This window comes from Egretta garzetta, unplaced genomic scaffold (assembly GCF_000687185.1).
Source record: "Egretta garzetta isolate BGI_Z169 unplaced genomic scaffold, ASM68718v1 scaffold792, whole genome shotgun sequence".
NCBI lineage: Eukaryota > Metazoa > Chordata > Aves > Pelecaniformes > Ardeidae > Egretta > Egretta garzetta.
The window spans coordinates 821,704-836,228 of NW_009258950.1; the positions used below are offsets into that span (position 1 = coordinate 821,704).

General features: G+C 39.5%; 1 protein-coding gene across 1 annotated transcript in view; it reads left to right on the forward strand.

Moving 5' to 3' along the window:
• The window catches only part of HMGA2 (high mobility group AT-hook 2), a 13,544-nt gene extending 1,380 nt beyond the window's left edge, over positions 1-12,164 (forward strand). Inside the window, exons 2-4 of the mRNA XM_009634309.2 lie at positions 1,149-1,235; positions 9,882-9,932; positions 12,069-12,164. Coding sequence (XP_009632604.2) covers positions 1,149-1,235; positions 9,882-9,932; positions 12,069-12,164 — 234 coding nt within the window. The remainder of the gene's footprint in view (positions 1-1,148; positions 1,236-9,881; positions 9,933-12,068) is intronic.
• Positions 12,165-14,525: the final 2,361 nt, after the last annotated feature.

Genomic DNA, 14,525 nt, shown 5'->3' on the forward strand with positions numbered 1-14,525 from the left:
CGGCGGCCCGCGCCCCTGCAAGCTGGCACCAGGGATTCCTTTTTTTTTTTTCTTTTCCTCTTTTTCTTTTCCTCCCCCCCCGCCCCCTTCCCCTATAGCGTTTGGATGTATGGAACAGAAAGAAAAGTGCGTCCTCTTAAACGTGTCCATCCCAGCTGTGCAGCGCCTGCGAGGCTCGCCCCTGAGAGCTGGAGCGGGCAGGGAGTCCCCTCGCCTGCCTCCCCTTAACCTCCCCGGGAATTAAAAAGCTGAAGGGTTTTAAGCTGGTTTAAGCTAACAAACTGCATTTAATTAGTTTTACCACATCCTATAATCTCAATGAAATGTGTAATATTTTAAGGCTAGGAGAGTTTTATAGTATTTATGATTCACTGAATAAATATTTGGAATCTGAACTCTTAGTAATTCATACCCATTTTTTAAGGACTGGTTATTTACTGTCAGGCAGAGGAGCTAGTTAAGCAAATTGCTAAAGTAAAATCAGTGTTCCTGTCGAGTCATTTCAGAGTTGGGTTTTTGTTTCGGCTGTTTTCTTTCATCGAGGTTTCTTAGCTTGCTAGTGCTCCATCTGAAGAAACTTTTACATTTGCATTTTAATACAAATAAGTTATGTTTAGAATAGGTGTGAATATAATGTCGATCAGAACAACAGACAAAACCCCCCCCCAAATATTTCTGCCCTTGAAAGAGAAAATAGTCTAAGCTTACTTTCCAGTTTTCCAGTGGTTGATTTTTTTTTTCCCCAAAAAAAGTTTGTGCTAGAAACTGCATATGATAATTGTATCTTGCTCTAATGAAATGCAATTGAAATTAAATGGGTAACTGCATAGTTTTTTTGAATAACCCTTCTTACATGAGGGAAATCATAGCCATCTTTTAAAAATGTGTTTTCTGCTCCAACTTACATGCTAGAATATGCAAACTTTTCAAAGCTTTTTATGCAGTTATGAGGGAAGTTAAACTCTTTTAAATGTGCAAAATGTGTTTTTTTTCTTTACCTCGAGTTTAATTTTTCATGTTGCATTTTAAATACTGTGTTATTATTTATACTGTTCATTCATATGTTGTGAATAACTTCTCAGTTGTAGTTTATCCTTCTGACCTTCTGGGTTAGTTGTAGCCACAATAGCATGTTTTCCTGTATTTAGGAACCAGCTGGTGAACCATCTCCTAAAAGACCAAGAGGAAGACCCAAAGGAAGCAAAAACAAGAGTCCCTCTAAAGCAGCTCAGAAGGTGAGATTATTGAAGAGAGAGAGTTCCTAATGCTCTTTTTTCATCAACTAAAATGCAAAAAATGCGGTCATTTAGGCTGTGAGCTGAGGGGTTGGAAGCCTTTTAATAATGGAAGCTACATAAAACATGTATTTTGCATTTTTAAGATTAGAATGAACATGCTGCATGAAGACCCTAGGTACAGAACCTGTAAGGGCAGCTTGCTTTTTGAGTAGTCTATAGATTAGTGAAATAACATAATGTGTTGGATGTGTTTACTGAGATCTCCTGCATCTAGTAAGGAAATCAATATTAAGGATATTATTTTCTCAATCAAGATTTTTGAAAGAGGAAGATTAATTTCTTGCCCACTCACAGTCGTTACTACTACAGACCAAATCTGTATATTAAAGCTAAGTGTTTTGTCAAACATAGGTTAATTAGAAGTAAATCCAATTATGTGTTAATGGAGATAAGTGCATATATTGAAAAGTACGGCTTTAAAATGTGATGGTAAAGTAAACTGTGAGTTACAGTAAAAGCCTACTATATCTTGTTTAGTAATGAGTTTCAAAGAGACCTTTACTGGAAGTGCTATTAGTCCTCTGAACCACTGCTTCTGCTTGGTTGATGGGAGCAAACTTGAATTCTGGTGGTTCTGAATGCATTCAGCTCTGGGGGAAGCTGAGTGGAGTCATTGCATTTGGTGCATCACAAACACAACGTGAAAATGCCACTTAATTTTATATGAAGTGGGGAAAGCTCAGCCTTAGAAAACTGTGCTGTCAAGGCAAAGAATACCTTTCTGTATGGAGTATTTTTGGTGAAGGCAAATAGTTGGGTAGAGGCTTGAAAAGAAGTACGGGAGTTTTGTTTATGTGGATGGTTACACAGCAGTTAGCACTAATTTACAGGTACTAAATTGGAAACAAAAGCTTACAAAATCTGGTAGTGAACTGTAGTGCTTAAGTGTATCCGTATCTTTTAAGTAGATCTGTGACAAAATGAGTGTGGAAGGTATTTGTGGCCTCATCTAATTATGGTTCATTTTTCAATATGCCTATGGTACTGACCATATTAAGTTTGATTGTTTTCAGTATTATAAATTACTACAGCAAATACCGATAAATATTAAATTATTAGGGGGTAACTATGGTTTCATGTCTGTTTCGTTGTGTTTTCAACATTTATTTCAGGGATGTTTTCCAATTCCCTTTAAATTTAAAATTGTTTTTTACTTTCTGAGCTGGAAAAAAGCAGTATATTCTGTCAATAAGTTCATGAATTAGTAAAAAATGCTTTACAGGTTAAGTATTTAAAATATATCAAAGCCATTCCGTGACCTAGTGAGCTTAAAATGTTGATTTTTTTTCTTTATATAGTAAAAATGTTCCTCAGATTCACTTTAAAATAGTTTAAATTTCACTCTTCAAAAAGGCGAGAGCAGCTTTTTATTAGTCTAGCAAGTCCAAATGTGAGCTTTCATATTTTAAATATTACTCTTAGGAGTGTTGGCTTTCCTAGGAGAAATATTTGTAATGAGATTAAATTTTAAGTAATTCATAGAAATGTGTTTTAAAAAGATATTGCTAAAAGAAATATTAACATTATTTCATTTATATGAGTGATCTGAAAATCAGTATAAATGGAAAATAACTTAAAAACATTCATATATATGTAGCTATAGCAAGTCAAGAGCTTTCCAGATGATTCTGGTGCATATAGTTGTTTTTTTTTAATCTAATTTACGAACTGAGCAATTTCATTGTAACGTTTTGATTTTCAGAATGCATCAAGTTACTGCTCTAATTAAAGCAAACCCTTTCGGGTGTTGATAATACAAAGAATTGACCAAAGACCCCCGGTCTTTTTTATCATGAAAAAAAATCTTTGAGGGGTATGTAACTACAAGTCTTGTATGTTTCTAGGTTTATAGATAAGATATATAAATGTTTGAGAAATCCTCTAAAACATAAAACACTTATAAAGCCTTACTAGAAGAAAGTCACTGAGCTCACCTTTCAAATAAATATTTTAGCTCTTTTTCCAAATTGATAATTAACCCTCTCTAAAATGGTTCACCTTCTCACCAGGCATCTCAAAGTATCTTTTTATGTCATATTAATTTTGATAGTTTTTCTACCAGTAATATGAATGGAAAGGTTTTGGCACTCTAAGAAAGCTTCATTTGGCGGCGAGGGTATCACCTCTTAAAAGAGCGAGCTATATGTTTGATTTTGTGGTAAACATATTTACCCATACATATGCATGCCTATATTTATTTAAGGCTTTCTGCAGCCTGTCTCAACTCTCAGCAAGAGAGCTGGCTGACTGAGCTGAAGCCCCTCTACATGTGAACCTGGGTACTATACACGCAACTGGAAATTGCTGGAATTTCTAAAGAATAGTGTGTGGCCTGTATTTTTCAAAGGGAGCTCATTGAAATGTATTAGAGTGTTCACAACACGTAAGATAAACGTCGGCCAGGAGAACCCACCGAGCAGCCATGAGAAGGCACTCATGATTAATTGATTGGGTGTTCTCTTGCAAACCATTACACATCACAATTAAAAATGTATTGCACAAAGTGGCAGCGAGTTAAAAATACCCCAGAACTGGGGCTTTGTTTTGTTATACTTCAAAAAGGAAATACCCTGAAATCAGTCGAGGGACAATTTACCCTGGAATCATGGTTGTGTTTTGTATTTAAAATTTATTGGTTCATGGGATTTTTTTTTTTTATTTTTTTTTTTTTTTTGAGCTTTCAGAGCTTGTGTTTGGTCTTAGTAAACTGGCCTTGGGGCATCTGAAAACAAACTGTGCTTGTTAGGAAATTAGCAATGTGAAACTTGACAATGCATACAGAATGTTGCAAGACCAATTGGACAGCTAATAATGTGGCAATTACTCTTAATTTTAGGTAATACGCATTTTTTTAAAAGCCTTGCATATCACACATGCCTAACTTGTTATAAAGGGAACACAAAAGGTAAACTGCATTTTATGGAAAACCAAACCATTTCTCGAGTAGTTCATTTTTGGGAGCAGAAGAAACACAACATGTTAGCAGATGAGAAAAGGTAGACACAAAAAGGCTCTTAATCACCTTGTACTTGAGTCCCCACAATTAGGCTGTTGTTGAAGTCTGCGTCTTTAAACAAGTCCCTCTGTTATTCATTTAAAATATTCGTAAAAAATTAGCAAAAAAGTGAAGATTTTTTTTTTTTTTTTTCCCCCCCCCTAAAGGACAACTAGTTTTGTGGGAAGATCCTCGTAGGGATGTTGTTTTTTAGTTTCCTGGGTGTTCTGTGGTTGAGTTTTATTTGTGAGGCTGAGCTGTGCTTCCAGCCCATCGCATTTCCCTTAAGCATTCAAGGGGTTTTCTTTGTTTAGCTCCTGTAGTTGGGCTTGACAAAAATACTGTATACGCATAAATGCTCTCCTGTTTGGAAGGAGGAAACGCAATTGTGAGGTTAAAAAAAGCAGGAGTAGTAGCTACTATATGTTTGTCTCGGAAGAGAATGTCAAGGGATATCTCAGGAATATCCAAAAGTAAACACTCTTTAGTAAAATTCTCCTTCACTTAAAGTATTTTGAGTTTTGTTGTAGTTACTGATGTAGTGAAATTCCCTGAAAATACCTCCAGATCCTGAAATATCATCCTCTGGAAAGCAGAACTTGTGGTACTGTGTGTGACTACCCTTAACTACTGTCTCATTTTTTTTTTTTTTTTGAGCTTTCAGAGCTTGTGTTTGGTCTTAGTAAACTGGCCTTGGGGCATCTGAAAACAAACTGTGCTTGTTAGGAAATTAGCAATGTGAAACTTGACAATGCATACAGAATGTTGCAAGACCAATTGGACAGCTAATAATGTGGCAATTACTCTTAATTTTAGGTAATACGCATTTTTTTAAAAGCCTTGCATATCACACATGCCTAACTTGTTATAAAGGGAACACAAAAGGTAAACTGCATTTTATGGAAAACCAAACCATTTCTCGAGTAGTTCATTTTTGGGAGCAGAAGAAACACAACATGTTAGCAGATGAGAAAAGGTAGACACAAAAAGGCTCTTAATCACCTTGTACTTGAGTCCCCACAATTAGGCTGTTGTTGAAGTCTGCGTCTTTAAACAAGTCACTCTGTTATTCATTTAAAATATTCGTAAAAAATTAGCAAAAAAGTGAAGATTTTTTTTTTTTTTTTTTTCCCCCCCCTAAAGGACAACTAGTTTTGTGGGAAGATCCTCGTAGGGATGTTGTTTTTTAGTTTCCTGGGTGTTCTGTGGTTGAGTTTTATTTGTGAGGCTGAGCTGTGCTTCCAGCCCATCGCATTTCCCTTAAGCATTCAAGGGGTTTTCTTTGTTTAGCTCCTGTAGTTGGGCTTGACAAAAATACTGTATACGCATAAATGCTCTCCTGTTTGGAAGGAGGAAACGCAATTGTGAGGTTAAAAAAAGCAGGAGTAGTAGCTACTATATGTTTGTCTCGGAAGAGAATGTCAAGGGATATCTCAGGAATATCCAAAAGTAAACACTCTTTAGTAAAATTCTCCTTCACTTAAAGTATTTTGAGTTTTGTTGTAGTTACTGATGTAGTGAAATTCCCTGAAAATACCTCCAGATCCTGAAATATCATCCTCTGGAAAGCAGAACTTGTGGTACTGTGTGTGACTACCCTTAACTACTGTCTCTGCATTACATGGCCAGAGTTTGGTATGTAGAAAGGCATGTCCCTGAGTTAAGCAGTCCAAAGGTAAGGAAAAAAAAAGCGCATGTGACCAGGACTCTGCCCTAAATTGGTTCATGAAAATCTATTTGGCTTCTCCATGCTTCATTCATTCTCACCAACACCAGTCATTACAGGCTTAAAGGGAAAACAAGATCGGATTTATCAAGTGATCGTAGCGTGGTTATTGTACCGAAAAAATTAGAGATCTCAAAATCAGGCTTTTTGAGCAAGATGGGAGAAGCAGGAGAAGACTGACTCCTGTTTAGAATTAAAATGGGTAAAACAGGACATGGGAAGTGCGATATTTTTGTATCCAGCCAATGCCCGAGTTTTCTTTTAAGAGGATTTTTTTAACAAAATAACTTTTTTTTAGGAGAGGGACACATTCCTGGGCAAGGTCTTTTGACATGGATTGACAACAGTGATCTTCCTCCCGAGAACTCTCGGGTATTTCGCCTCTCTTACAGCTCTGGCACATTTTATCTGAGGTCTCCAGCAGATCACTCTGCAAAGTGCATAGAGTTCTCCAAATTTGGGTTCTGTTGCATTTGAGATCTTCCTTGACAACAGATAGATGCCCAAAGAACACTTTATAGCCGTTCAATTATTTATACTTGTCTTGTTCATTGCTCTCAGTAGTACAGCCTCAGTTTCTGGCGGGGCACAGCACATTTATGCAACGAGGAGGCAGAGATGATGGGCAGTCAAGTCCTCTGGTTGCTGACAGCAGCTGTTTGGAAGCAGGGTTTGATGGCCCTGTGGGACAGGGCTTCGGTGAATCGCAGATCTGCCTGGGGACTGTTAGCTCTCTTCCAGTCAGCAATGACTGCAATGGCCATCTTTCTCACCTGGGTCAAAAAAAAAAAAATCCCAAACATTTCCCGTATAGATCATGCACTTAAAGGCGAGTAAGTCTAGTTCCGTTCCTAAAATGTGACATGGCAAAAATGATATATTCATATTACTGATTATAAGAAATCTCATCATTTTTCATGAAGTATCAGAAGCTTGTGTTGGATAACATACCTGACCCTCCTTTAAATTTGGTGACTTCATGTCTTAGCTGTATAGAGCAAGATCGCGCCTCTTAGTGTAGCACCAAATGTTAAGAAAACCCTGACCAAACGCATCTCCACTGCAAAAAGCACTTTAGAGGATGAAGGTGGCAGCTTCCCTCCCGACTACGCAGGTAGCGACTGCGGTGTGCAGGGTGGCTGGGAACACGGGCGTCTTGCTGCCCGGATGAGGATCCCGGTCACCTCTTGGGTGGCTTGGGGCTATCTCGGGATTTGTTCCTCGCTTCAGAGGCAACACCTCAATTAAAGCAAAGAGCCAAGGACTGGCGTGTTTCTGGTTATGCAAATACCTGTTTCAGAGGAAACGCAATGCTTTGGCACTTAGTGTTCCTTTTCTTATTAATTACTTGAAAATTATATGGAGAAACGTTGAATTATTTGTCTGATACACAATAAAACCTTTCTTCAAGTGCTTAAAGTGCCACGGCCACTACTCCTTTTGGTTGTTCCAGCAGTGTTTTGTTTTTCTCTTCCCTTGGAATGGAGATACAAACCTCCACTTTGGAGGTTCTTGTTGTTCATTTTCTGCAGTTTAGTCTGTGGAAACCTTCCTATTTACTTACAGAATCGCTCCGTACCAAAACATCATCTCTGGTATGCCCCACTGTTTGCTCAGCTCACCTCTGGGAAAGATTTGGTTTTGATAAGAACTAGGGAAATGTTTTTCTTCTAACGTGAGGTGGAAAGCAGGAACAGCAGCCACTTCTGACATGGGCTTTCCTCGGGGGCAAAGCGCAGCATTGTTCATGGCAAGCGGCCACGCTGCGTGACAGTTTATGGCAGGAAGCAAGGATTAGTTATTCAAAGAAATCTCTCATGTTCTCCTTCCCATCAAACTAGATTATACGCTGTAGTTAAACTTACAATTTGTGTCAGGTTTGTAGGAACTTTTAATTATGAGACCAAAGTAGTTTTCGTTTCCAAAAAGTTAATTTTTTTTCTTTTTTTCATAGAGTTTTGGAAAAGGGTCTTTCTTTCAGATGTGGTAAAATACAGAAGAAAATAAATGGTATTTGTGCTTTGATAACATGTCAAGTGTTGATTTGATAAGAACAATTTTAACCAATATTTTCTTTTTAAGTTTTATGCCCAGTGTTTTGTGAAATAAACCTAAGCACAGGGGGCTACAGCTTGTCCAGACTAAACCACACCTTTTTTTGGACCCTTCAGGTTGTAAGGCATAAAGAAAGGACCCTTTAAAAGGAAACAAAACTCTGAAATAGACAGCTACAGTGTATAGTAAATGCACTTTAACAAGTATTCTCATAAGAGGGTTTCACCTTACATGTAACACGGGTATAAACGATTAAAGAGCAAGTTTACTCTTTTAACAAGTCTGAGTGATAATTTTGCCCTTTAGGAGTGTGAATTTTATTTTTCACAGCTTTCTTCTTCGTGAGATACTTATTTCAAAGTAATTGCATTTAACTTTCAGGGCAGGTTTTTTTTGGTAGAGATTCCTCCACTACTTCCTCAGCTCGAGTTCTCTTCTGGAGGGATCCGCTTTACACAGCATTAGGTTACAGTATATGTTACAGAGATTGACCAGCAAGTGATTTATTTGATGACACAGTTGATTTCTCAGGGCAAATCAAATACACATACAGTTAACTGGAAAAAAAGCAGTTTGGGGAGATGTGGAAGCACATTTACTGAATGTGTACTAGAAGTCTTCATTCTCGGGGATCTTGTGTGCGGCGACAGCCCAGCTCTCACTAAAGCTGGTGGCAAAATCCTCATCACCCTCAGTGGGACAGGATTATTTACCTGATGAGGTGTGTGGATGGGCAGAGCCTATCTTAAGAAAATAAGCTGGCAATTTTGATGTTAAAGCCTGTTAGTATTTTAGTGTAGCGCCTAAGTAGTAGTATTCACAGTGTCATGCAGTGAATTAATGGAAGAGTCTGTTAAGAGAACCCATATTTCCTTTAAGCTGAGCTCCAGGACCAACTGCTGGGCTTACATAAATATAGCCGTCGCTTCTAGGGCACCTTCCATGCTGTTTCCTTAAACCTGAAAAGGGAAGGTGTGTTTTGGATCAGTGAAAGGTTTGCTTGCAGCTTAAGGATGCGTTTTTACCTGGAAAACTTCACATGAAGTAGAGAAGTTATCTCCCAATATGAACACGCACACGTTCATGGTGATAGTCTGTCCGAACCCATTTCATGCATGAGCATCATGAGACTAAAAGAAGAAATTGTGGCTGCTATAAACTGCTTTGTTCAGGCTTGGAACAGTCTGTATTTTTCATTTAGTGTCTACAGGTAATTCCTGACGCCCTGTGAAAGACACGATTTGATGTTATTGGGGGTTTTCGGGTTCCCAAGCTGCTCTGCGCCCCATCTGCAGCCTGCATGCCCTGTGGCTGGCCAGGGCCGGGGCACCCCGGGCTGTAGGGTGGGCACCAAGCAGCTGGGGGTGGGTGGACAGAATCATAGAATCATTTAGATTGGAAAAGACCTTTAAGATCATCAAGTCCAACCAATAACCTAACACTGCCACTCCACCACTAAACCATGGCCCTAAGCACGACGTCCACACGTTTTTTAAATACTTTCAGGGATGGGGACTCGACCACGTCCCTGGGCAGCCCTGGGCATGCTCCTCTGCCCCTGGACACAGTGTAGATCAGGGTTGGGGCACCCTTGGGCGCAGGGGAGGCATCCCCTGGCCACACTGGCTAGGAAACGTCAGAAACACAAACATACAGACATTCCACCAGAAAACCCGCAGAGTGGCAGGGGGGGTTGGTGTGCCACCCAAGAGATATGAATAATGTTACAGGAAAGGAGTTCCTAGTTACTGAGGCTGTTAAATAATGCTGAGGTATAAAATACGTTGTGTTTCTTTTCCCTTTACAGAAAGCAGAAGCCACTGGTGAAAAGCGACCCAGAGGCCGGCCCAGAAAATGGGTAAGTATTTCACTTCCAATCATTTGATTTATTTGCTGTGTTATAAAGCATGTTATAAAGTCCATTCTTTTAGAGAACAATTATTTCTGCTTTGTTTGTAAAAAAGAACATCCATCTTCTGTGTCTGTTTGTTCTGGTGGATTGACTAAAGGGTTAAGATAGCAGAGAAGTTAACCACAGCTTCCTACCTTTAGACTCTGGTAGTTTGCTCAAGACACTTTACTATTAAATGTTTGCTGGGAGTGAATATTTATGTGTCTCTTATCAGCATGAAAAGAGGCACAACTCTTCCTTCAAAAGAGAGTAACAATGAGATAACTTGTTCAGTAATTGAGTAACGAAGGTTAAAGGGGCACTATCAGACATCAGAAGGTGATTAAGAGAGATGATAACATTCAGATGTAGTGTGCACAAGATAAAGTTTAAAAACCAAAATGTCTTTGTCCTACATTGCCTGGAAACACGGCATATTTTCCTTAAATCCAGTGAGAGAGCAAAAATGAACAGCAGGATACTTGCACTTAGAATTTAGTTTTTCCATTCTGGGCCATCTTCATGCCTCATATAATTGTAGTGACTGGTAATATGTTTCATTAAAAGTTTCCTCTTTCCCCGGCCGTTTACTCTGTAGATGTGGCTGTCAGGCACACGTGTTGTGATTCTTTGGCCGTGGAAAGATTTCAGTCTCAGACACTTGAAATTCTGTGTTCTGTTTACAGCTAATGAGAGTCTGCCTTGTGCACCTCTCCTCCGCGTCTTTCACTTGCGCGTGGGCTTTCAAAAGGAAAGTGATAGGGATGTCACTTGGGAAACACGAGGGGGTATTAGAAGATATGAAGGTGTGGCCGCGTACTCCATCACAAGTTAACATTTCTGACTTCCCTTTCCCTTTATTTGGTCAACCTTTTTCATTAAACTTCTTTTTCAAATCCGTCCCTCCTCATCTCAGTTGTGCTCCCTTATTTTACTCTGCCTTCTCTTTCCTCGCTGCAGTCCCGTCGTTTTTTCCCCTCGTTTTGTTCAGTTCTTTTGCGTAGATGTTAAGACAGCTGTAAAAGTATACGCTTGCAGAAGCCCAGACGGCACCAGAAGGTACTTAAAACCACAGCTGAGGTTCTCCAGAGTACCAGCAGCTAAGCGCAGGAGAGGTGGCTTTAACAGTCATTAAGAACTAGTTCTGTAGCGTTGTGCAGCAATGAAGTATCCCGGGATATTTCTTTGGAGAAAGAAGACCATTACATACTAGATGTATTGCTCATGCCTGTAGTTTCTAAGTCAGGCAGGTTTCAGGGATGTGAAGGGGCTCATTGGCGTTAGGAAAAGGTGGTTTATCCAAACGTACCCGTGCTGGAGATCTTCTCAAAGGCAGCTTGCGGAAGGCGAATGCCAAGTGCAGTAAAACATGGATCGGTTACTGTCTGCTTCCTCCTGTCCGGCTCGGACCGCGCACATGTGGATGCTGAGCGTTGCTTGCTTGATCCTCACCTTGGGTGCAATCCCAGGGGAAGCAGCAGAAATAGCTGGTTTATGAGAATGATTTAAACAGGCAGGCCATCCCCCCTGAATTAGGAACGTGTGACTGTTGAATAGGGATGGTTGAAGAGCTCTGCGAAAAGGGAAAACGCAGCAGTCTGAAATGTTAAAAAGATTTTCTCTCCCAAGCACTCATAGTCTGAAACTAAGGTGAGTTTTCAGTGAAAAGGCTAAATATAACGCTTGTGGCATCTTTTAGGCTAGAATGTTTCCCTTTTATTTTTGCATCATTATGGGGAAGAAAGAATAGGCAGTACTGGTGGAGCATTAAGTTTAGTAGGGGCTGTTTGTTGGGTGAAGAATCTGATTTGCAGAAATGGGAATCACTGGTTATCTAATAGGCATATGCATTACTTTAGTGTGACACTGATACTTACGACACTTTCACTCATTTTTTTGAAACTAAGGCATATTTTCAAACTCTATTACTTTGCTGTTGTGCCTGTTGAAAGCGCAGTCTTTATTTGCTTACTCTGACGATACGCTTGGTTGTGGTGATTTTCAGAGGTAACGTTCCTATCCCCAGCTTGCACTGAGCTAATTCTATAGACTGTGAGAATCAAATATGCCTTTTTTTCCCCTCTCTTTCTTCTCTCTTTCCAGTTTAAATTAGGTTCATGGGTTCCTCCTCCGTGCATGATGAAATGGAGAGTGTTGTTGTATTTTGCTACAGAAAGAAATGTGGTTAAATTATTATAAGCCATTATGGTGCCAACTGTAAGTAAAGCTTACAGTTGAAGTCAATGGAGGATTCTGCCTAAAAGCAGATGGCACGGTATCATCCTTTCTGTTTTGACATCCAAGATGTACTCAGAAAATGTCCCTTTTTATTACCCAAACGTCAGTTAAGTCTTTAGTGATTATTTTCTTCTTCAATCCAATTTATTTATATATCAAGCCTTAATGATGACAGTTCTGTATCAGTGAAAGTAAGGCGTGCCTAGGGTTTTTTTTTCTTGGAGAGGGCACAATTCTATATGGCAGGTATTTTCCTAAGTTTGTAACCCTTTTTTGTGAGTCTAGAGGTTCTGTGTCATATGTTGTTCATCAAATTGTAAAGTATTATTTCTGCTGTTTCCTTCAATATGCGCAGGCAGAGACATACGGGCTAACAGACCACGGTAGAATTCCGGTAGCTGGTCTTTCTGCCGGTTCAAATTAAGGATTTAATGTTTGTGACTCACAATGTATTTATTTATATATTATTTTGTAGAAGAGAAGTAAATCTTTTTGACTAGTATAAAACTGGGAAGGGGGAGGGAGAGCCCAAGTGAAGAGGGCAAGGAGCCCAGTTTATCACAAGCATCTGAGACATCCAATGGTCTTTTTAATGCAATAATGTGTACTTTGCAAAGTTGTCGAGGAAAAGAAGATCCTTCTCAGTACAACGGACAGTAAAGATTGACACAGTCTTCTGAAAATAAAAAATTCAGCTACACAGAACAGCTTTCTACATGTGGAGAGCTAATTGAATAAAAAGTCCTGAAGATAACAAAGTCAAGCAGGTGGGAAATGAACATATTTGGAATCAGAAACACATTGCCTGCTGTTGTAAAACACATCCTCACTGCAGGTTGCTGCGCTTGCGTGAAGCACATTGAAGGCTGTGCGTCCTATTAACTGAGAGAGAGGTAAAGCCCTTCATGACCTTGGTACTCCTTAATTTTAGAGGGTTTAATGCAGGAACATGTTCTAAGCTCTTTGGATGCATCTACATTAACATGTTAGGTCAAATCAGGAGTGTGCTTTGGAAATGCATCTCCTAATTGTCCCCACGTACTGTATGCATTCTGCAGCAGTCCCAGAGCTCATGGGCTGGATTCCTTTGAAATGAAGCAAAACTGGAAGGTGTCCTGCAGAAGCGTAATCCGGTAGGCATTCAACCATAGGACTAGGCTAGAGTGAAATAAAAACCTCTTGAAAGGTGCTTGGTGTGGGCTTTAGGTCTTCAGCACTGTCTATGTATTGTAGACATAGCCTTTGATGCTTGAAAAGGGCAGATGAAGCTCCCTAGTCTTTATTAGCAGAATTATTTTATGTAGCATAGGCATAAAGTCAAATTCATAGCTGTGGACATTCACATTCCCAGAATTCAGTGGAAGGTTTGTCATTGACTTCATCGGTGCCAGGTTGTTGCCACTGAGACCTGCTGCTGCTGCTCATGGAATCAGCAACACGTAACCCTGTGTAAAGAGCTCACAGTTCAAGCTTTTTTATTTTATTTTATCTTTTTAATTTGTGTATGTCTAGAAGTTGACTGAAAGGAGGGAACTGAAGAGTTACGAGTAGAGCAGGGGACTGAATAATCAATTTTTCTGCTGTTTGTTCCAAAGAACTTCATTGAAGACCCCTGGAAATTTCTCGGACTTCTAGTGCTCCCAGGCGTCAGTTTAATGGGGAAACCTGAAACCCAGTTCTGAAGTTGATGCTTAAAAGAGATTTGGGTTTTATTTCCATTGGTTTTGTTGTGTCTTTAGATAGAAGTTTTTGGCGTTGTCCGATTTCACCCCCACATTATTTAACCTGAACCACAGGTTCACCGCATGGCAAAATTGCTCAAAAATCCCAAGGAAGAGCCCAGAGCTTTTTACAGCTTTGAGCAGGACTTTGGTGGGGAGGAGAGATGGCTGATGCCATGCCATGAAACTGTTCTAAAGGATGGAAAGATGCAGTTCTGGAAGCTGCATGATTATAATGGTGGAAGAGAGTCAGTGACTTCAGGGTGCATCTGAAGCATCCGCTTGCCCTTCTCATCAGTGATGCCCAAGTAACAACTGTGACTTGGTCAGAAAACTCTCTCTTTCAAGAATTTTGTTTTCTGCTAGATAGTCTAGATGGCACATTTCAGGTTGGTAGATGAGAAAAAATAATCAGAAATGAACTTAATTTCCTTAAGCAGGAACTTTATCTGATCCAATCATGATTAGCTAGACATTATAGTACTTCTGAAGCTCAGGTTTTCCCCTTTTTAATGAGAGCACTTTATACTGAAAGTCAATTTAAGCAGTGCCAAACCATGTTTAAAAAATCATTACGAAAATGCTTTTTTCTAATAACTTT